Consider the following 24,332-nt stretch of genomic DNA (forward strand, 5'->3'; position numbering starts at 1 on the left):
TCAAAATAAAAAGGGGTTAACGAAGAGTATTAGCAGTGGCAGATATTTAGCATTTTGATCTTGCAGTTTTATAGCTGGAGAGTGATAGTAATAATAAATGTCTTACAAATAGATTGACTCAGGGTCCTTCTATAAAACAAGATTATCCATCAATGCAGGATCTTCCTTAGTTGATATAATACTTTGGCAGTGCAAATTAGCAAATATTTCAAATGAACAACCAAGGTTCAGGAAACTTGAGTTTTGTGGCCTGTGGTAGTCTGGAACCAGGGCAGTTGTAAAGTTTTTTTACTTATTGTTATTTTTTTGTTATTATTATGCCCATAATAATTATAATTTATTAAAATGAATGTTACAGCTGAATCATAAGGTAACCTTATAAAATCATACATAACAATACCAAAATATGGGGAGGCTAATTGCTAAAAGTCAAAGTGGAATTTTTCAAACGTGGAAGGCATCCCCTTTTGTTTTGCAGAAAAATCTAATCATTTCCGATTTTATTTCGTGTGACGTCGGGTAACTTGACACAGCTGAGAGGCGGAAGACGTCCATGCGGAAGACCGGAGCAGTTGGACTCTATGGTTGGATGTACAGCTAATCTGCAGTGCAGTCTGGGAGCTGTCAATCGTCTCGCTTTGTATCTTTGGCAGCGGAAGCTACTGATGCGCTCATCACTGTTTATTTACACACTGCCGGACAATACAAAGAGGAATAAGAATATGTAGAATACAATTACCTATTGTCTGCTTCCTAACCCTTCTTGTTAAGGGACCTTATGTGAACGGGTGACATCGGAGCCGGGCCCTGCATCTCTAGCGTTTAAACAACCTGCTACTAACGTTCACGTTAGCTAGCCTGCTAGCCATATTATTGACGTTGTCAGTCGTTTCTACTCAGCCAACCGGGCGCAGGATTGAATGACAGTGGCTGTCCTATATCGTATAACGGTAAGCTATTATATCAGCTTAATTTGTTAACGCTGCAATGTAACGTTACGTTAGCGGAAGTCACCTCGCCTAGCTCGTGACAAGGTGGCTGTTAGCTAACGTTACTGGAAGCTCGAGTCAAAACGGTAGTAACGCGTTGAAGAACATTTTTTGCGAATATTCCTGAGCTAAATGTGCGTTTATAATAAATGCCGTTATTTATTTGTTTCGCTACAAAACGCTAACTCTGGTTATGCGACGGCTGCTGTAGTTTGGAGGACAGGTGTGCATACCTGCCCCACAGCACTGCAGTGTGTTGTTGATGCTTGACAGCCATAGTGAAGTCAGGCAGCTCAATGAGACTCAAGCTAGTCTCACACACACACTCAACATACATTTCACATAACTCATAACGTTCAAAACGTGTCAGACTCCTTTCAGTCTATCTGTAGGCTTCTTCTCACGGCAGACATTTTGACACATCACAGCAGGACAAGCACAGGTGTGATTAATAACATGAATTAGTTATCACCGAGCTGCAGTGTGCTCGAGCTCTCACTGATATGGCCTCACTTATTGGCCCCGAGTCATCATTAATGTCAATAGTTCCACCTTCCCTTGCTGTGACAAGTCAAATATGAACTTGATAACTCTACTTTTAAAACTCCATTTTTAAAGAGAGGCAAATGTAGCGTTTGTCAAACAGTATTTACGTTTTGTAATGGAAGCTTGAGAGCCTGGATGACACAGTGTAGCATGGACTAAACACCACCACCACCACCACTGTGTGCTAACAAGAGCCAGTTTCCTTGGTGAGGCTGTTGGTGCTGCCTTGTGATGTGAAATACCGGTCAGACTCAACCCTCTCCTCTTCACCAGCTGCATTAATATGTTGCCCGTGGTGCCATTCCTCTTAACATAAGTGTTCCATCCTGAAAGGCTGCATTGTAGGAGGTGCGGTATATAAGCACCGTGTGAAAGTTGATGGACACCCCCCCCCCCCCCCTCATCCTGGACCATGTAGAGGCCTTTCTTTTTCTCCATGTAGATAAACTTATCAGTGTGTGTTTTTGATCTTCTGTTCTGTTTCTTTTCTTGTTATTTTTCCCCAATTGCAGGTGTGATGTACATATGTGTGCCTGGTGTATCACATTAGCGCAATAACCACCCAGGAGAATGAATGCAGAGGAAGTGGAGCTGCTCAGTGACTCCAAGTACAGGAACTATGTGGCAGCAGTGGACAAAGCCCTCAAGAACTTTGAGTACTCCAGTGAGTGGGCGGACCTCATCTCTGCACTGGGCAAACTCAACAAGGTGATGATCTCTGTCAGGCCGCCATCATAATACACTGCACTAGATCACAAGCTGTACAGAAAGAAGGCAAAGATATATACAATGCTAGAAACACATACTATCATTACTGTATACACCAAAAGGGTTGAATACACGTTAAAAAAAAGGAGCATTTATTTTTAGCATGCCATGACAAGAAGCATAACATCACATCTAATCTGCTCGTGCATGAATTGCACAGATGAACGTTCTGTGTGAGTGCACGCTTCATATCCACCACGTCTGTCTCAGGTTTTGCAGAACAATGCAAAATACCAAGTGGTTCCCAAGAAGCTGACGATAGGCAAGCGGCTGGCCCAATGCCTCCACCCGGCCCTGCCCAGCGGGGTCCACCGCAAGGCCCTGGAGACGTACGAGATCATCTTCAAGATCATCGGACCCAAGAGGCTGGCCAAAGACCTCTTTCTTTACAGGTGATACTGTAGTTCCACTCACACTGGCCGGTAGTTTAGCTGGACGTAAAGCTTTCTGCTACTATCAGAATGTTGATATCTTTTTTTTTTTTATCGCTGCAGCTCTGGGCTCTTCCCTTTACTCTCCAATGCCGCCATGTCTGTGAAGCCGGTGCTGCTGGGGCTCTACGAGACCTACTACTTGCCCCTGGGAAAGACTCTGAAGCCAGGCCTACAGGGACTGCTGACCGGGGTCCTGCCCGGCCTGGAGGAGGGCTCTGAGTATTACGACAGGTGAGAAGAGCAGGGATGGAAAGAAGAGAAAACCCTGCTGATGTGCACATGCGGGCACTGGAGCAGGCCATTAGGAGAAGGCATTTTACAGCATAATGTGGAAGGGAATTTATTTCAGATAGTATGAATGATAAATGAGATGTGTGAGTCATTGCATGACTAACGTTCCAAACTCAAGACGCAGACTTCTGCCTCTTCAGTTCAAAACATGTTTATTGTTTGATTCCAGGAATTACCTGCGGCCGTGCGTGTCTGCCGTTTACATTTACGATCTCTAGAAATCTCAAGTTTAATTTACAGTGTTTTCCTCGTATCTATTTGTATTTGTCATATATTGATTGAGTCATTTCATGTATTCACATCGTTACTTGTTCATATAGTTGTGAACGATATCTCAGAGGTTACAAAAGCAGGGAAAGGATTCATCTCATCAGTGGTACCGTTAATTAGTCTCACAGCCTCTAGAGGGCGCTGCGGTTACAGCTTTAGCCACAATGACATCATTTATATGTGGAATATTTCATGGTTGTTTTAGCAGGAAAGCACAGGTGTGACTGATTAATCAATTAACAATGGCCCCACTAGATGTAATGTCTCAGTAAGCAATGCCAGATGTAATCGATGTTATTAGTAGCACCTGTGCTGTTCCTGGTACTTATTTGTAGCGGTCGACATGTATACTGACATGTTGTTTTTCATTGGTAGTTATCGATCGGATACGCAGTGTCTTAGTCTTCATTTGAATTCAACAGGAGGTTGCATTATGTTTACCACATTCTGTCGCTGTTTCCTGTTGTTGTTGTTACAACAATTTAGTTTCCACACAGGACATTTGAGTCTAATCAGCCTAAATCACAATACCACCTTATTTGCCCAAATTAGATGTATTATGTATGTATATGTATAGATACTGGTGAGATACTCTACTTAGTTAGTAGAAATGGCAAATTAAAGCTTCACAATGAGATCCAACTGCCCTCATAAACAGCAGTGAGTGAGCGCTCTGTCTCTCTCTCTGTTCCTTTTGATATCTTTTGCTTGCTGCTGTGAGATGTTACGCTGACCAAGGGGCAATAAAACCCGTGCAACTAATGCAACTCAGTAAATGTTATTAATACGGGATGTGTGTTCGTTCAAACCTACAAGACCCCAAAACAACCTGCAGGAACATTCTCCTTGTGGTTCTGCTTAATTCATTGCTTAACAATTGACCATGAAGACCATTACATTAGTGCCTTAAGTACTGGCTGCCTCCATGTGAGCAGAGCAGCAACACACTGTTGGTCAATCTGCCAACGACATGTGAAAACAAGTGTTTTTTTTTACTCCCGGGTGCCAGCTTTGCTCTGCGGACTGCGTCCCTCTGCGGTGCTTGTGTGGTAGAAGGTCAGCGTTCACTGTGTCCTCCCTTGTGTTTTCCATTAGAACCAACACCCTGCTGGAGAAGGTGGCAGCAGCGGTGGAGCAGACGGCCTTCTACAGTGCCTTGTGGGGCAGCATCCTGACCAGCCCTGCCGTGCGTCTCCCCGGGGTGTCCTTTGTTCTGCTGCACCTCAATCGCAAGCTCTCCATGGAGGACCAGCTCTACGTCATAGGCAGTGACATCGAGCTCATGGTACGTGACACGTAGTGTCTGACACATCGTTAACCGAGGGGATCAACCGATCGCTTCAAATCCGTTGAGTGTAATGTTGTTTAATGCGCTAGATTTTCTAAAATGTGACTCGGCAGGTTGAATAATAGTGTGTCTCTGTTCTCACCAGGTGGAGGCGGTCAGTACCTCAGTCCAGGACTCGAGCGTCCTGGTGCAGCGGAGCACCCTGGACCTGATCCTCTTCTGCTTCCCCTTCCACATGAGCCAGGTAAGGACAGCTGTGTGAATGAGGTCTGGTTAGAACCGCCAGCCTGTGTGGTAGCTACAGTGATGATGTGTGTGTCTTACAATTATTAGAGCAAAGTATCTAACTGGCTGATATTGATATATAAAGCTATTCATGTATCAGCCAGTATCATGATGTGATTTCAGATGTGTGCGTGTCTTGTTCTGTGTGCATCTGCATGGGTTTGATCATGATGAGGTCACTGGTGGTGACTCACGCTGGCTGCTTGTTAAATCCTTCACCCCAAAACATTTCTGGACCTGTCAGGGCCGGGAATCCACTCGTGTGTGTGTGTGTGTGTGTGTGTGTGTGTGTGTGTGTGTGTGTGTGTGTGTGTGTGTGTGTGTGTGTGTGTGTGTGTGTGTGTGTGTGTGTGTGTGTGTGTGTGTGTGTGTGTGTGTGTGTGTGTGTGTGTGTGTGTGTGTGTGTGTGTGTGTGTGTGAGAGAGAAAATCAGTCACACGTTTTTTTTTTTCCTGTGTTCAGGCGACTCGCCCTGACATGATCCGGATCCTGTCTGCAGCTTTGCATGTGGTTTTGAGAAGAGACATGTCGCTCAACCGCAGACTCTACGCCTGGCTGCTGGGTGCGAAATACACACACAGACCCAGTACTGACATTCAGATGTGCCAGGGTTCCATCACACCATTTTATTTCTGGAATATTGTGAAGTTTAGAGAGGAATTATCATTTGGGGAAGTCAAAGAATACAGGAATACACCCACATTGTTTTGTTGCGCTGTGGTCGTTGTCTTACTGTATTTTCTCTTATTTGCAACACTCTGTGGATGAACATGCTGGTAAGTGTCTGCATGGCTCACGATGGACACTGACTGTATCAAGCGTAATGTCCCCTCCAAAGCAACTTGCAACATTAGAATAGGTCAGATTTTAGATCAACAGAAGTGACGAGAAACAAATAAAACGTGGATTGAAGGTGAGGGACAGACAGTGTGATTCTAATTCCAGTTGTAAACTATTTTCTGGGCCAGTCAGAGGAGGTTTGTTTCCACAATGAATGGGATATATTATCCTGTCACAACAGTTTTTGACTGTTCAATGATATTGAAGTTTGACTCTGAATCTGGCTAAGCTTCTATAGTGTGAAGAGGTCCAACATTTACTTATTTATTTATGCCGTGGCTGAAATTTGAGTGATTGTTAGCAACAGCCATTAGGACTTTACAAAGAAGAAGACTAACAGAAGATGCAGATAAATGATCTTGCCTTGTGCTTGAATATTCTGGATGTACATCTGAGTGTTTACACCATCATAACTCCATGTCTTTGATTTTTGAAGGCTTTGACAACAACGGGGCGATAACAGGCCCCCGCAGCACTCGGCAGAGCAACCCAGAGGAGCACGCCAGCCACTACTTCAACAGCTTCTCTAAAGACATGCTCGTCCAGGTGAGGTTTCAAGCTAGCTGCAAGAAAAACAAATGTGTGTGCGTGTTTGTCGGGGTTCGTCTTCAGTTTGGCAGATCTGGCTCTCGTTTGTCAGCTGCGCAATTTATCCATTCCCTTTAATCCTTCACCTCCCACGTCCTCTCTGGGGTTTGCACATACGTCCTGCTCTCTTCTCCTACTCCCAGCAGTGTGTCCTTTTGAAGTTCCGCGTCCTCCCAAAGACTTTTACACACACACACACACACACACACACACACACACACACACACACACACACACACACGGACGGACACACTTTGTGTAGTCTTGTCCCATCTTGCTCAAAACAGCCTTTGCCCTCCTGGCATGTGATGAGCTCTGGTACTCCAGGGGTTGGAAACAGAGCGACCAGGAGGGGAAGTTTTGTTTTTAAATGTGTTTTGTTTTTGTTGAATTGTTTTGGTTTGCTCATCTGCCATCTGCTCTGAAATAGTTATTGGAGCTCCCTCCATTGGGAGAAGGTTGGTACTACAGAGACCGTCTGTTCTTGGCTTCACACCATTAAGTGGCAGACGAAGCGTGAAACACACAGAAATCAAAAATAATGAAAGGGGTTTCATTGCAAATATGAAATTGGTTCTGCCAAATATTATAGGCAAAATAATAAGACAAAAATGCTCTGGAGTTTACTGATATTTTACTGTAACCGAGGTGTGTGTGTGTGTGTGTGTTTTCAGGCAATGGTGGGGATCTTGCAGGGCAAGGCCCGGGGCGGGGAAGAGGAGAGCATCCTCATGCACGACCTCAAGCCGTTCCGCATCCTCATCAGTCTGCTGGACAAACCGGAACTTGGTAACCAGCCTATCAATGCGTAGACAGTTAGTCTAGTTAGTGTTGTGAATATGTCACACAGACAATTTAAATGTCCCCTGTGTATATCATCATCTACATGCGCCTCTCCAGGTCCAGCCATCCTGGAGGATGTTCTGATCGAGGTGTTTCGGACTCTTCACACACAGTGCCGAACAGAGCTGGACCTCCAAAGCCAGAGTCCCTTCAGTAAAGACCACACGCACCTCAGCAGGTCAGTCCACATGTCTAGTGAACATTAAATCACCCTCACGATGAAAGTTTGGTTGTTGAAGCATCGTAGAAAAACAAAGGTAGAATAGAACAACTGGGAGACGTTAAAGCAAATAACTTTGAATTTTATGTTTTTACATGATAAGTAACTTGGCTAAAATTATAGTGGATGTTTTTGTTCATTTCTTTTCTCCTTACACACCAAGATGCTAATGTCACCTTGTTTCTTAGTAAACTACGAGAGAACAAGAAGACGGCGGAGCTGATTAAAACAGCCAACCTCCTGTTCAACTCGTTTGAGCCGTACTACATGTGGGATTACATCGGCCGCTGGTTTGAGGAGTGCTGCAGGTTTGTTTGGTACAATTCACGTCTGCAGAAACACTCCAGTCACCACTTTAGGAATGCTCTAAATACCAGAGAGTGAAAGCTGGGGGAAACTAGAAGTTGCTGTCATGTTTCTGATATAGTGATGCTTTACCCTGCAGAGTGTTGTTGTTTTGGTGCACTGTTCAGCTGCTCCCAGGGGCCTCATGTGTGCCAGCATGCCTTTCAGAACTCCACTTCTCACATCAAACACAGTGGATCCACAGATTTACTCGTTTTAACTGCCCACCATCTTAAAATAATCTAAAATACGTCTCTGTTGCAGGAGGACAGCGAACAGCAACACGCGTGCACCGCGGCATGCTGGGAGCTCAGATCCTCCAGAGCTCTCATTGGTGGAGTTCTGTCAGCTGGTCGATTTCCTGCTGGATATTGTCTCTTTGGTGAGATTTCTTTCTTTCTTCTTTTCTCTCTCTCTTTCTTTCTTTCTTTCTTTGAATTAATATCTTTCACTCCGTCTTTCTGTCCATCTTTCTCTCTTTCTTTCCCTATCTCTGTCTGTCTGTCTGTCTGTCTGTCTGTCTGTCTGTCTGTCTCTGTCTATCTTTGTCAGTCTCTCTGTCTTTCTCTCTGTTCTTCTTTCTTTCAGTCTTTCTGTTTTTCTTGCTGTCTTTCTCTCTGTGTGTCTGTCTGTCTCTGTCTTTTTGACTTGTTTTCTCTCCATGTGTCTTTGTCTTTCTTTCTGTCTTTCTAAATGTCCATCGTACATTTTCTGTCCTTCTGTCCTTGCTTTTACTCCACCATGACTTCTTTTTACCATTAAACTCTTACACCTATTTGTTCCATTCATTATTTTTCCCTTCACATCTTCATGCTGTTGTCTTTGTCATTATTCAGTCTCTCTCCCCATATTTTAATGTTTCTATTGCGGTTCCTTTGTACATTTTAGTTTTCTCAAAATAGTCCTTTTTTCTTTTTTTGTGTCCACCACATCCTTCCTCTCCTCTCTAGTCCCTCGTCTCCTGCCCATTCTTGGGTCTCCATCTCATTCTCGGTCTCTCCCGCCCTCTTAGCTCACACACCTCCTTTTTAAAATTCCAGTTCTGGGATGTAACATAAGGAGGTGTGTGTGTTCGCACCTCCTCTCTCTAATGTGTCTCTGTGTGTGTGTGTGTGTGTGTGTGAGCAATCTCTACACAGGTTAAAAAATACCTGTGTATTGTTCCCCTGCCAAAATATTGTTTGCATCCTCATAGAGATATGCTTGTCTATACAGTATTTCCAATCTGAACAGTTTGGAAATCCCTCAGAGAGAGAGTGTGTGTGTGTGTGTGTGTGTGTGCGTGTGCATGTGTGTGTGTGTGTGAAAGAGCGTGACAAAGAGAACCTTTGCGTTCTGTGAGTTTGAAAGCGAGCAAGAGAGGGAAAGGTGTGCGTGTGTTTCGGCAAACCAGGTGTTGTGTGGCCTGTGCTCTGCTTGCTCCTGTCTGTTGAAACTATCTGCTCTTTCTCCTTAAGCCTACTAGAAGCATGAGGGTAATCTGCCAGGTAAAGTACTGCTCTTTCCTGCTCTTTCACCTCACCCTGCTTCACTGAGGCTCCGATAACATTTCTGCAACGTCCTGCCAACATCCCTCAGGCCATCTTTGTTCCTGCCCTGCTTTGAGTGATCATTTCAGACATTACTGTCATATTTTAATGCCAAAACAAATGATCCGGAGGAGGAAGTGGGATTGAAACAGTCATGTGGTGGAAAGCTATCCTGGCTGTTTGGTGTGGATCTTGTGAAAATGAAATCTCCGCCCAGTGTGTTTTCTGTTCAGCATGCATGCAGCTATATGCTATTGCACTGCTCACATATTTATAAGAAATATGACTCCTCTAATTTACTTCATGGTATAATGCTCATTTTATGATTTTATTTTGTTCTAGTTTGCACTTTCTTATTTCTTTCATAAAAATGTGTTTTGCTCGTTGAGTCAAAATATTTGTTTCACAACTAAAAACTCAAATCAAACTGAGGAGAAGACGCCAAAGTGAATAGAAGGGTCTGTACATTTAGGTCCACAGGTCCAATATATGTCATGATAAATGCATCACTAACTATTTGAAGTGGATCTAAGTGTGCAGAGCCTCCTTTGTTTAAAAAACGACGACAACCATGATTATATTGTTACTAGAATTAAATATGAAACAAAAAGATGGCTTTGAATAAACGTTGGTCTCGCAACATATAAACAGCTGAATCTTTGCATCCTAACTATCGCAGGCTTTTTAATATTCTCATTTTTAGGCCAAAACTGAGAGTAGCAGATAATATTTTCTTAAGCCATAATTAGGGCCATGATTACATTATATCAGGTTCACCTCCTCCCAGATACTCAATAATTGCACCTCACTTCCTCTCACGTGCTAACTTCACGTCTGTCCGTCTCCGACATTTCCAGGAGACCTACATAGAGATCCAGACGGAGCATCTTCCTCAGCTGCTGTTGCGCATGGTGGCGGCTCTGACCGGCCACCTGCAGGCCCTGGGCCTCGGGGAGCTCACTCACTGCCTTCGTCTCTGCTCCAAGATCCTCAGCAAAGTGCAGCCGCCGCTGGTGTCCCCTCTGGCCCTGCCATCGGGCCCCCAGGGCCACGCCAATCGCTCAAACTCAGCAAGTGACAAGAGCAGAGGCAAGGAGGACAAACGGGTGAGGAAAAGTGTTTAAAAAAAAAAACGTTGTACAAAATTGAAAGGGAACTGCTCCTCTCCATCAGAAACGAGGTGTCATGTTTTTCCTGCCACTTAAATCACGATAAGATCAGAGTGTCTGTTCGCTTTAGCGGTCAGTTTGAAATTCAAATTGTTCACAAGCACCCAAACAAGAGTGATGCCCCTGCTATGCCAATCCTGTACTTTGAAACCCCCTGCCAGCTGATAACTCTGTTTGGTCTCTGATCCTTTTAAAAGTCTTTTGATAAAAGCATAGACCCTGTCGCTGCCCAACTCAGAGCAAATCCCAGTTTGACCCACTTCCCCTACAAGTTACTGCCCAGAAATCCCATCAGTTCAGGCTCTGATGGTGTGCCCTGGTCCCTGAACAGGGCCCCTTCCGGCTCTATAGCCTGTGCTGCACTTGGCTGGGTGGTCCCACGACTGGCCCTGTCCTCCAGCACTCCCTCGACACGAGGCATTTGAAGACTTGTTCAGGCCAAACGCTTCGTTTGGCCATCCTGTTGCTCCTGGTCCCCGTCCAGCAACCTGGTTGTTTAAGTGTTCGAGGGCTCAGCGAGGCGCGATTTTTAGGTTCAGTCAAACAGTCCGCTGGCGGGAGATGGATCGGGGGCTAGATAGATGGAGGTAGGCCCATGAGGGGCAGAAGAGAGGACACGTAGAAAGACAGAAGATGGTTAAGCGACAGCTGAGCCCAGCTCGCCTTTTCTTTCTGAGGAAAAAGAGGGGTAGACGAGCGAGCGATGCCTCCTGGGTGGGCCGTATTCGTCGGAGTGGAAAACATTCCACATACATCCACTGAATACTTACTACAACCCCCCCACCCTGAGGGACATATAGAGAATTTGCTGTCTAACGTGCCATCTGAGTCCAGGCTCCAGCATGTGAACACTGCCTCAATCCGAATGCTTCCCAGGACGCCCTCAGGCTCCTAAAGGCTGACTGTTACAAACATCATGAAGAAGTCACATCCCTCTGTCTGTCTGCGGCAGCCTGGTGTACAGCTCTGTCTCCTCAGGTCAAGCCCAACAGCTGTGTATACATCGTCACTGTATGACCAGTGTACAGAACGGTGCACTGGCAAAAATACAGGCAAGAATCCTGTAAATCCAATATTATCTCAAAGCAGTCTCGCATCACTGCCTTCAATGACCCTAAACAGTCAGAGATATGAAAGCGATGGACTTGTCGGTACAAACGGTAAGCCAAAATAAGCATTTATATTTACATTGTCTCACGTTCGAAACGGTCAGTTTGCCAAACCCTACTGTGGTCATTTGCAGCACATAGCATATATTTTTCATTCGGACTTAACTGCAAAACATGAATACATTCGATATAGTTGTTGTCTAGTGCAGGTCTCTCTATTTTAAGGATCTGTCCATCAAATAGTTGGCAGACTGCAATCCAGTGTGTTAGATCTGGTTGGTGGGGCTAGCTGTTGGATCATTTGGACATTTCAAGTGTAGTGCGTTAACAAAGAGTTCATTGCATTGAGGTGCACAGATATTGTGCATGCTGCTGGCTCACTGGAAACACTCACTGTGACACCTAACTGCTGTAGCTGTCATCAGGGCTTTTGTTGCTCTTCATCACGCATCCTCCTCTGTCCTCCTGCAGGCTTTGCCTTCCGCTCTGGAGCGACCTGCCAGTGGGGAGGTGTTTGAGGACGGGGAAAACCCTGCCGGCAGTCGCTGCTCCGAAAGTGGCTTCACGGACTTCGTCCAGTACCAGGGCGATGGCCCGGAGGAGGCGGAGCCAAGTGCTCAGCCCCAGCCAGGGGTCAAAACAGGCCACCGCTCCTCAGGCGCGTCTCAGACCAAGCCTCTGGACAAACCGGTCATGCAGTGCTGCCTGGAGCACTTCCAGCAGTTTCTCTCCCGACTCATCACCTTGTATATTACGCCCGGGCGGGGGGACAAGGCTGAGGGGGAAAGAGGCGAGGTTATAAAGTCGGGGCCCCTGGTTTCAGAAGGCTCCCAGCACAGCGATCATATAGAGTCGTGCTCAGAAGCAGGGTTCCTCCAGAGGGAGGGTGTCGCTGCCTTCACCGCTGCCTGCCAGCTCTTCCTGGAATGCTCCAGTTTCCCTGTCTACATCGCAGAGGGCAATCTCAAGTCCTCACCCGCACAGGAAGAGCAGTTTGGTAAGTGCCAAAAACGCTGTGTCATCAAAAATTCAAAGAGTAGTGCCAGTACTTACGGTATTTAAATTGGAAAGAGCAGTTTGGAAACAATAACAGTGAGTACAAGATGCATTTACTGTGTTGTCGGGTAAATGTCTGTCAGTGGAATAGCGTCCCTCTGTTTTGATGCAGTTGTTGTATGTGGACTTTATATGTGGACTTTATATGCGCCTTGCTTCGATACAGACAGTGAGCAGGCCCGTCTGCCAGCGTGGCTGCAGACCCTGATGGATGCCTGCTGCCTGGCCAGTGACTTCAGCCTGCAGGGCGTGGCCATCTCCCTACTCATGGACCTCGTGGGACTCACCCAGTCGGTTGCCATGGTGACCGCCGAGAGCGTCGCATCCGGGGGCGGCGCCGACTCCGCCCAGCCCATGAGCCCCAGCCAGGGTCGAGTAGCCGTCGTCATCAGGCCGCCGCTCACTCAGGGAATCCTAAAGTACATCGCTGACAAGACAAACTTCTTCAAGGTAGAGGTCTCGTTTTAGTTCACAGTAGAACTTTTTTTTGATGGTCTTGACTCTGTTTAATCTGCAATCTTTTCCCCCAGAGTGTAGCTCTGATCCTGTGGGACCAGTTGAGTGAAGGAACTCCTCAGCACCATCAGCGCAGCGTAGAGCTCTTCTACCAGCTCCACAACCTGGTGCCGTCCTCCAGCATCTGTGAGGACGTCATCAGCCAGCAGCTCATGCACAGAGACAAGGTTAGTGCCGTGGAAACGCACGCAAAAGAACTGCACGCACTTCCTCACAATCTGTCAATGAAATCCATGCTCACGCACCTTTTTTCTTTCAGAGAATTCAGCTGGAGGCCCACGTGAAGTTCTCTGTGCTGTGGCATTTGACGCGAGATTTGAACATCACCAAATCTTCGCCTTTTAATCGCACCTTTGACAGGTATACGGCCACATGGAAATGTTTTTAGTTCATTTCAAGGGATTTTCCATTCATACAGTTAGCATCAAGTGCCCTTCCTGTACATTTTCTTTTCCCTTTGTCCGTCACAGATCTCTTTTCATCATGCTGGACAGTCTGAGTTACTGGGATCCGTGTACTAGCGCTGTTGGCCGGGCTTGGCTGAATCAGGTTCTTCAGAGACATGACATTGCTCGGGTTTTAGAGCCCCTCCTCCTAGTTCTGCTCCACCCCAAGACCCACCGAGTATCCATTCAGAGGGTCCAGGCCCAGCGCCACTGGGCCCAGGTCTTCCCTGAACCACAGGAACAAGGGCCATCAGAACCCCTTTACACCCGGGACTCTGACTTCTCCGACAGTAAGCAAATGCCAGTAATACTGCTTTTTCAGTTTTACTGGAAGTTACTGCATCATTTTATATCTAAATTGTTTCCAGGTTGACTGTTTGTGAGAAAACGTTCTCCTCTCTCTTTCATAAGACTTCGGTCAAGGGGACATGGGGACACAAGAGGAGCTCCGAGGCCTGGTGATGGGGGACATGGAGCCGTTCTGTCTGACTGTCAACCCCCTGAGTGACAGCCTGTCCTTGCTGAGCCTCAGCAACGAGAACTTGCAACTAGCTGGTGAATATCTGCCTGCGGTCCAGCAGGGGGAGCTCCAGAGCTCTGAGTCCAGTGGTTCTCGATCCTCTACGGTGGAAAATTGTAGCTTTGAGGAACCAGAGGTTGCCAGCAGCACAGTCAATGGCTCAGACCAACAGCCCGGTTCCTCTTGTGACATGCCTGAGGACTCTATAGAGGAGGCTGTGTCCTCTGTTATAAAGGAGCTGATAGACCGCGTTTTGAGTTTAGTAGACGAGGGATCTTTTTTTGAAGTCTCATCTCAACCTGAAAACTGGCCCCAGACGGACACAGACAGCACCTCCTCGGATACCTCTACTGGTCCCCGTCTTGACTCTGGACCTCCTCCAGGCTCCAACCACCAGACTCTGCCCGAGATGCTGGCCGGAGGCACGCTGGAGTTCTTCTCTGTTACGCGGCCTGATCTGTCTGCAGAGGACGAGCACAGAGAGGGCATCACCCGTCACAGCTCGTCACCTTCCATCGTCATGTTGCCAGACGGCTCCGAGCCCGCCACCCCGGACCACAACCTGCAGGTGGACGACCCTCAGGCCCGTAAACGTAGCCACAGCAGCACCCAGCTCAGCCTTAAAGGGAAGATCATGGAGAGGCTGGCGGACAAGTCACCGGGGGCCAAGCCCAAGATCAAGAAGGCCAAGAGGAAAGAGGAGGCGAGGCAGAGAAAGATGGCGATTCAAGCTGAAAAACTGCGGCCGACCAGTATTTTCTTCGGGGACAGCCTGGATCTCGAGAACTGGTACAGCTGTGGGGAAGGTGAGGTGTCGGAGATTGAGAGTGACACCGGCTCACCCAGCGGCGGCTCTGTCGGGACCGTCGGGGGGGTCACTGTCACGGGACGCCGAGCATCCTCTGCCCCACCTCGTTTTAATATCCATCCTCTCTACCAGCACGTTCTGCTTTACCTCCAGCTGTACGACTCCTCCCGGGCGCTCCACGCCCTGTCGGCCATCGCAGCCATGCTCCGAGCCGCACCCTCAGGGTTCGTAAGTGCCATCTCCACCACCAGCATCAACAACACGTACACTCCGCAGCTGTCCTTGCTCCAAAACCTCCTAGCCCGTCACAGGGTCTCCGTCATGGGCAAAGACTTCTACTGCCCCATCCCCCAGGACTCCCACTCCCACTCATTCCGCAGCGCCATGTACCTGGAGATCATCATCTCACTCTGTCTGTACTTCCTAAGGAGCTATTACTCTGCCCACCTGACAGCAGGCCCTCAGGACTTGGCAGGGAACCGGGCCATGCAGCTGACCAGCGTGGAGGTCCTCACGCTCCTTTTCAGCGAGCTGGTCAAAGTCACAGGTGGCTCCGCGAAGGGCTTTGCTAGTTTCATTAGTGACGTCCTCTCTAAGTGCAAAGTCCAGAAAGTGGTTCTCCACTGCCTGCTCTCCTCCATATTCAGCGCCCAGAAGTGGCACGAGCAGCAGGTGGCAGGGGCCAACGTGGCCACGGTGGAGGAAGGTCTGTCGGAGGACAGTGTCATCAACCTCTCAGAGGACCAGATAGACAGCTGCAGCGCCGTCCAGTCTCAGCTGCTCAGACTGCTGCAGAGCCTGGTGGTTCTCGAGCACAGGGTCCTGGTGCCGGCTGACGAAGGAGGAGAAGGGGGACCCGTGGGAGGAGGAGCGGGAGGCGTCGGAACGGGAGGCGCCGCCGGGGCCGGGTTCGAGATCCTGGGCGGGGAGGTGGAGCACGTCAACCCTCAGCAGCCAATGACATCACTGCAGTACCTCCACGGACAGCCGATCACGGCGCAGGGGATGTTCCTGTGTGCCGTGATCAGGGCGCTGCATCAGCACCACGCGTGTAAGATGCATCCCCAGTGGATAGGACTCATCACGGCCACCCTGCCGTACATGGGGAGGGTGCTGAGGAGGGTGGTGGCCTCAGTCACTCTGCAGCTGTGCAAGAACCTGGACAATCTTCTTCATCAGTACCGCTACGAGACCGGACTAACTGACACCAGGTATTAACATCTACATGCATCGTACTGATGAGCTATTATGACACACCATCACACAGGCAGTACAATGCAATACAATGGCTGAGCAAGGGTTTGGTCACCAGATGGCACTCTTGACCACAATATGCAATAGCTGTCTGGCATGTCATCCTTCTTTCTGATGTACCAATTGTGATCAACATGTTTCCCATTCAGAATTTTGCATGGAATACATTTTTTTCAAAAATATTTGATAAGACTGCATACTCTCCCTCTATGTTCCAGACCCCAGTGGATGGCTCTCTGCATCCCTCCTGACCTGATTCTGACGGTGTTGGAGGGGGTGACAGCCATCATCCATTACTGCCTGCTGGATCCCACTTCTCAGTACCACCAGGTGAGGGCGCCGAGCACCAACAAGTTGCTCTTTCATTCCTCAGTGATTGTTTACAACCTCCACACACTGCATATATAGCAATTATGAATGCAGTCCTCCTTTGCTGCAGTTTATACATTAATTTGTTGTATTCATGAGCTTGATTTGCATTAAGACATGTTTGATATTATCTACTTCTTTGCATAACGGAATACTGAGTGTCTTGTCGCCCCTCAGTTACAGGTGAGCGTTGACCAGAAGCACCTGGCTGAGGCTCGTTCCGGCATCCTCTCCATCCTACACACCATCATGTCTTCTGTCACCCTGCTGTGGAGCGTCCTCCACCAGGCCGACAGCTCAGATAAGCCAGCTGCTGCCTCTGCTGCCTCTACGTCCAACATCAACCTGGGCTCCACTAAGGTACACCAGGCAACATGCGTTCAGAGGTTTTACTCATTTAAGACTTACCCAAGCAGAAGAAATGCAATGATAGCTCACATATATTTTCAGATATGGCTCCTGCAGCACTTAACACACTGTAGTGTGCAGTGTACTCAGCAAAGTGAAAAATCCCAGAGGTGTGATGTGTGGGCAGCCAGGCCTAAAATACTCTACAGAGAAAGTAATGTAACTCCATACAAAATAGTTTGATTACTGGTCTCAGCGGTAAGAATTGAATCTCATTACCGGCACTGAGGAACCTTTTTTTAAACTTTTATTTGAGAAGTTATTACCCATATCCAGATGATATTATTTAAAATCTTTCCAGAGGTGGGTTGTTAATGTCATTTTCAGTGAGATAATATGGTGATATTTATCCTCTACAGAACATCATTTGTTCTGATTACACGGCGTGTGGCATTAAAAAGCTGCTTGTTAAACTTCCTTCTGCAACGAACATCTTTGTCAGTTTGAACATTTCACACAAACTCAACAGCAGCTCAACCTGAATGCAGATAACGTTGTTTGACAATTGATTTTGTGTCAGTTAACTGGATAAACATCTGAAGATGAAATGTCTAGTGATTTAAGGAAATACTACAGTGTTTGATTTACTTCTAGCGTTCAGCTGTGTTATACACCAAAAGATACTTACAGTATGTTACTAGTGACTGTACGGCCTGTTAACAAAACCGTCTACACAGTAAGTCATCAGCTGTTTAAGTCTAACCTAACTACTTCCTTGCCTCCACCTGTTCTACAGAACCTGCGGCAGCAAATCCTCGAGCTGCTGGGTCCAATCTCCATGAACCACGGCGCTCACTTCATGGCAGCGATCGCCTATGTGTGGAATGAGAGGAAACAGGTCAAGACTCCAGTCAGAAACAAGGTGGGTAAAGACAACGTATTGTGTTGAAGCCCAGAATGACAGATTTCATTTACTTTCTGGTCAATGTAGTAATCAGCAACGTGTATTCATTTCTGTTAACATGTCAAAGTAAAATGTATTTAAAGAGTAAATTTAACACCAAGCTAAACAATGTCTCTCAGGTGATTCCTTTAGCCAGTGAGGAGCAGCTGCTGCTGGTGGAGCTGGTTCGCTCGGTGAGCGCCATGCGCACTGAGACGGTCATGCAGACGGTCAAAGAGGTCCTCAAGCAGCCGCCTGCCATCGCAAAGGACAAGGTGGGGTTCTGAGCGCAATCTTTCCATCACTTTTTCACACTCTTTGATACTTGTGTCTTAGTTTCACCTTGTTCATAGCCATTCATGACAATAACATTATTTCTTCACCGTTCCCCACAGAAGCACCTCTCTCTGGAGGTCTGCATGCTGCAGTTCTTCTATGCCTATGTCCAGAGGTGAGATATATTTATACTGTATATCCTTTTTAATGTGAAAGAGGCCACTATTGCTTTTTATAAAGGCCTTCTAACCTCTTTACTTTGCATTCATGACCCTTTGTGTCCTAGGATCTCTGTGTCCAGTTTAGTTGACAGCTGGCCATCTCTGCTGGCACTGCTGAAGGACTCGGTACCGTTAGGCCTGCCGGCCCCCGGACAGTTTCTAATACTCGGGTCGGTTTCTCTTCCTTCTCTTCTTTTAATTGTGGTGCAGATGTCCCAATTTACTCACAACATCTGGCTATAACTCGTACACTTATACTTAAAGGTTTCGTGGATGTTAGTGGTCTGCTCTCAGTTAAATGGTCACAGTGTGGATCTGAATGAATCAGTCTGTGGAGAGTTCACCAGCTTTAACTTATTTGACATGGCCCTCCCTTTCTTTGTTTTCTCTAGAGTTCTGAATGAGTTCATTTTGAAGAATCCCAATCTGGAGAGCAAGAAGGACCAACGGGAGCTGCAGGTAATGTTGTTTCCATCATATTTTATAATATATTATATTTCTTTCCTTTAACTTCAATAACATACAAGTTCTACTTTCATTTCCTGCTGTGTAGTCGTACAGGATCAGAGAGTGAACCACAGTAGAAACGAGTAACTGGATGTAATTGCGTGTGCAGGATGTGACCCATAAGGTGGTGGAGGCCATCGGGACGATCGCAGGCTCCTCTCTGGAGCAAACCACGTGGCTGAGGAGGAACCTGGAGGTGAAGGCCTCTCCCCAGATAGTCGTGGATGGAGCCAACCTGGAAGCTGATGTAGAAGGTGCGCTGCCACTAATTGCACTGGAGAAAAGGGCCAATGAAGACCGCATCTATGTCATTGAATATGCAATATTCATTTTTAAAAGTCTAGTTGAAATGCATTTTACATCCATTCCACAAAACTGTGGACGGAAAATCATTTTGCTGTCTGATTCAGATTGTTTCACTGTTGTCAGTGAGTTACTCAGCAGGCAGCTTGGATACTGTCCTTCTTATGTATTTGTGTTCCGGGGAATCTGTATTTTGGCAAGGGAAAGGTCATTTCTGTGTTTGTACCAGAGATGTATTTTAATGTCGGGGATTAATGTAATCCAGCTAAATCAAGTGTAAAATACTAATCTGAATGTGAGAGGGGTCAGAACGGAGCACTTGGATGCTTCTGATCAGTGGCTGCATGCTTCAGCATGGCAGTACTCGCTACGTAGCTGCTGCTAACGTTTGCTATGTGTGTTTTGTAGATTTAATGCTCACAGTGATGGAGGCCTCCAGCTTCACTCCATCAGTGTACAGCGTTCACGCCCTCACACTGTTGGCCGAGGTAAAACACTCATGTCTCTGTGACTCAGCAAAACCCTTCCTTCCTGTTTTCTCGGGCCATCAGTCAGCGGCCCCGCCCATTATTTCTTCTTCTGCTTCTCACACTCACACTTAGCAGCAATGTTTAGGCCTGTTGCTCTCAGGCACAGCCCTACAGTACACTAACACACTCCAGCTACCTCTACTTCAATTATCATCAGTGCACCAATGAATCAATCCACTGGACTCAGTGTGGTGATGGACATGAGCTGGACAATTGAAATCAGAGACCACCGTCTTCCATCTTGGCTATTTTAGCTCAGAGTGGATCTAATTATGCAGATTCTGTCTGTGCTTCACTGCTTTTTGCATCTTACGGATTAATGTGTTTATTCAAAGCAATACATCAACATAATGCTGCAGTGCACTTTGTCATACTGTTGGTTGGTGCAGCAATTTACTGCATATACAGAATATACTTTTCCAGCTAAGGAATAAAGGAGCTCAATAATTCAAGATGAACGCCCACTTTGAATCTGGAGGATCTTCACTCCATGTTGCCATGCCTACTGAAAGCATGTGTCAGACTGACGTGAGTGTATTTGTTCACCAGGTGCTGGCTCATCTGTTGGACATGGTGTTCTACAGTGACGAGAAGGAGAGGGTGATCCCACTGCTGGTTAATATCATGCACTACGTAGTGCCCTACCTCCGCAACCACAGGTTTGTATTTTGGCCAAATGTTTACAAGTTAACATCACTATGAACCTCTTTACAGGGTGCAACACATGAAATGTCAATGTTATATGAAAGCGTTTCCCGTTTCTCCTGCCAGTGCTCACAACGCCCCCAGCTACCGGGCCTGCATCCAACTGTTGAGCAGCCTCAGTGGGTACCAGTACACCCGCCGGGCCTGGAAGAAGGAGGCCTTCGACCTCTTCATGGACCACACCTTCTTCCAGATGGACTCCTCCTGCGTCAGCCAGTGAGTTGGAGAGGAAACCGTTTACAACCGGTGTTAACAGAGTAGCTGAAATGTTAACTATGAGAGAGAGAGAGAGAGAGCGAGAGAAAAGACATTAACTCAAGATGTTAGATGCAATAACTAAAGATGCACTTATGAGCCTAACACTCCAAATTACTTTCACAATTGTAAGTATAAAATAAAAATAGAATATAATCTTAAAACGCACACTGATAGTTTCTGTTATTAACTGCTTATGAACTATATTTCTCTTGTGCGACTCATCTATAAATCCATCCACAAAGTGTAATCAAACAAAGATCTTGGATATTTACCTATTTTGGATTTGATATTTTGTTTGAAATGAATAAGAAGCATGAGCGTGTGTTCCCTGTCAGTTTTAGGGGACATACAGAATGCACGTACATTATGTTAATAGAGGACATTTATTGTCAGTCTGCTCTTTGTTTAAAAGGTCAGAATAAGAACTCGGGGACAACAGAGATGCATTAAAGTCAAAAACACTTTTTACATAAATATTCTGTCAACATAATCTTGGAATGGTCCATGTTCTTGCCAGATGTAAGGGGGTTGTTTGTTAATTAATTACTCATTTTAATTTTCCTAATTCTTCAGCTGGAGAGCCATCATTGACCACTTGATGACTCATGACAAGACCACATTCAGAGACCTCATGAGTAAGCTTCACGATTCTTCAGTTTCAATTTTAAATGTGTAGATATTGGCTCCGGGTGTGATCGCAGACCGTTTAGCACATCATCTGTTTCTTTGTGACGTCGACGGGACGCTGAGTGTTTTGCCCTTTTCATGCCTCATCTCAGGCAGAATTCATCCTGAAGTGTTCTTGATCCAAACACGCACTTCTATTTCCACTCCTGTTAAGTCTGTAGCCCTGCAAAAAAAATATGCTGACGTGAAATAGTTAAACAAGTCAAGTCCATTTTGTTTATACAGCCCAATATCACAAATCTGTACAACCTATGACACCCACTATCCTTAGATCCTTGATAGGATTTTGATAAGGAAAAAACCTAGTGAGTTAAAGCGTATTAACAGGTTAAATAGCTACCGGATAGACTAATAATGACTGTGTGTGTGTGTTTCACTTCAGCCCGGGTGGCTGTAGCCCAGAGCAGCTCTCTGAGTCTGTTCACCAACAGAGACGCTGAGCTGGAGCAGAGAGCCATGCTGCTCAAACGCCTGGCTTTCACCATCTACAGCAGTGAGGTGGACCAGTACCAGAAGTACCTGCCGGACATACAAGGTAAACAATGCACGCATGCAGTATATTCTACATGTACTAGTGTCGTATACAGATTGTGTACACGTTCCCACAATAAACAGAATAAAAATGAAGCCTAAAGGACAATTTTGGTAGATTTCAACCTGGTGTATTTCCCTTAAATGTGAGGGAAATCGTGAGTCTGTGTGTCATGCTAACTGCACTCGCCACCTCCGTCGTTTGTGTGTGTGTTTGTTCAGAGCGTCTGGTGGAGAGCCTGCGTCTGCCTCAGGTGCCCATCCTTCATGCTCAGGTGTTCCTGTTCTTCAGAGTGCTGCTGCTGCGCATGTCACCTCAACACCTCACCTCGCTGTGGCCCACCATGATCACTGAACTGGTGAGAACTAGACGTGGCTGACTGCAGTCTCTTTCTTTCTCTTTCGGCTCACTTGATATGTCTTTAAATGTTTCTTTCTTTCAGCCCTCTCCACATATTTTACACACTCACACACACACTCATTCACACATTCTACATGTGTTTCCCTGCAGGTTCAGGTGTTTCTTCTAATGGAGCAGGAGCTCACGGCAGACGAAGACATATCAAGGTATGTTATCGGTTGATGATACAGACTGGATTGCAGCATAATAAAATCACTTCTGCCTGTGTTCGCTTGACGATTTCTCCTCTCCTGTCCATCTGTAGGACGTCGGGGCCGTCCGTGGCCGGGTTAGAGGCCACCTATTCTGGTGGGAACGGCTTCTCCACCTCCTACAACAGCCAGCGCTGGCTCAACCTCTATCTGTCTGCCTGCAAGCTCCTGGACCTGGCTTTGGCCCTGCCCCCCGAGAGCCTGCCTCAGTTCCAGATGTCAGTACAGACAAGCCTTGCTCATAATTATCTCTGTGATTGGCTTAGGGAAACAGCTACAGAGATAATTTGTTTAAAATGTCCCTATTTGGGATGGATGCATGCAGCATGGATCATTTGCAATGATAGTTTTAAATGGAAGAATTTCTATATCTCAGTATGTGGCTAACATATGAATAATACATTTGAATATTGCTCCTTTTTAAAGCTCTGGTGACTTGTTAAATGGCTGAAAATTGTGTTATTTCTGAGTGAGTCCTGCTTCATTATAGGTACCGCTGGGCCTTCATCCCAGAGGCGTCAGATGATTCAGGATTGGAAGTGAGGCGACAAGGGACTCACCAGAGAGAGTTTAAACCCTATGTGGTCCGACTGGCCAAGCTGCTGAGGAAACGAGCAAAGGTACCCCCCCCTGTCTACACAAGGCTATTAAATGATGGAGACAAATGACTCCATCAGTATGTGCAGGGGAACGCTCGGGCCCTGTTTTTTTGGCAAGATGCAGCCCACTTAATTCAGGCCGCAGGACGGCACATACATTTTTATAATCCGTTTTTCCCCCCCCCCCATAGAAAAACCCGGAGGAGGACTGCTCCACCCGGACCCTGTCCTGGGAGCCAGGCCACCTGATGCTGACCCTCTACGTGATCCGCAGCATGGAGCAGCTGCTGCCCTTCTTCAACCTGCTCAGCCAGGTGTTCAACAGCAAGGCCAGCTGCCGCACAGGTCCCGCCTACACCCGCAACCCCGCAGACGGCTCCTTCCCCGGCCACAAGGAGGGCCACAAACTGGAGAGCCAGAAAGTCTTCTGGAGTCGAGCTCGACAGAACATCGAGGAAATGGTGGAAAAGGACTTTCTAGAAGGCCTCATCAAGACGTGAGAACACGGAGAGGGGAGAGAGGGGGACTAACACACAACTGATCAACACTAGTGAAAAACCTCAACTTGTACATTAAAGGGAAATACAAATGAGGGAAAAAATAGTTTGTACATTTTTTTGTATTTATAATGATTATTTTACTTTTCAAAGGCTATTGTATTTAATTTTAATTATTTGTATATATGGAGCAGCTTTGATGACTGACTTTTAACATTTTATGTGAGTCCTTTTGGACGAAGTGAAGATGCTGTGCCATTCCATATCGATGTGACTTATTAAAGATTTCTAATGGGAGAGTAACACTCTGTCACTGTCGTCATGACGTTTAAAATGTATTTACAATATGCACCTGATGTAGTAGAGCCTCTGATGTGTGTGTGTGCGTGTGCGTGCGTGTGTGCGCGTGTGTGTGTGTGTGTGTGTGTGTGCGCGCGCATACTGGTAAAAAGATATATCGACATATGTCAAATAAGCCTTTTTCACTGCAGACATTTTGACTTGTTGTAGTAGGAAAAGCTCAGGTGTTACCAATAACATTCACGACGGCTCTGTCATCTTCAGACGTCCCAGTGAGCAATGATGCTTGCAAAAAAACCAGGAGCCTGAAACCCAAACAGCTAAATGGAATTCATCAGTTATTAATTACATTTTTCACACCTGTGCTTTTCCTGCTGTGACACGTTGTGTCTGCTGCGATAAAGACCTATTGAGCCGCAGGTTTTGTTGCTGTCCATGGCACTGATCTGTCTTCAGTCAGATTTTCTGCACAAGGTGTGGCCGTGCTGGAAGGAACATTAACTGATGCACTTATGTGGGAAATCTACATTTG

The 24,332-nt window shown here is 46.5% G+C and overlaps 1 protein-coding gene across 1 annotated transcript; it reads left to right on the plus strand.

Annotated features, from left to right (window-relative positions):
- The first annotated feature begins 557 nt into the window (after positions 1-557).
- dop1a (DOP1 leucine zipper like protein A) lies at positions 558-23,803 on the plus strand. The gene is made up of 37 exons (XM_076096468.1): positions 558-950; positions 2,048-2,243; positions 2,514-2,695; positions 2,798-2,968; positions 4,394-4,583; positions 4,732-4,830; positions 5,334-5,433; positions 6,148-6,257; positions 6,974-7,088; positions 7,200-7,320; positions 7,551-7,670; positions 7,972-8,089; positions 10,094-10,342; positions 11,986-12,511; positions 12,737-13,020; positions 13,101-13,253; positions 13,346-13,446; positions 13,557-13,822; positions 13,944-16,071; positions 16,333-16,444; positions 16,661-16,843; positions 17,628-17,753; positions 17,915-18,049; positions 18,170-18,225; positions 18,337-18,441; positions 18,664-18,730; positions 18,888-19,032; positions 19,490-19,569; positions 20,161-20,270; positions 20,383-20,532; positions 21,148-21,209; positions 21,644-21,796; positions 22,015-22,151; positions 22,304-22,359; positions 22,458-22,622; positions 22,895-23,024; positions 23,195-23,803. Exons 2-37 carry the CDS (start codon positions 2,106-2,108, stop codon positions 23,501-23,503), a joined length of 7,452 nt encoding a protein of 2,483 aa, XP_075952583.1. The 5' UTR covers positions 558-950; positions 2,048-2,105; the 3' UTR covers positions 23,504-23,803.
- Positions 23,804-24,332: the final 529 nt, after the last annotated feature.

Source organism: Anarhichas minor, unplaced genomic scaffold, assembly GCF_050575085.1.
Source record: "Anarhichas minor isolate MPS153535 unplaced genomic scaffold, ASM5057508v1 ptg000022l, whole genome shotgun sequence".
Taxonomy (NCBI): domain Eukaryota; kingdom Metazoa; phylum Chordata; class Actinopteri; order Perciformes; family Anarhichadidae; genus Anarhichas; species Anarhichas minor.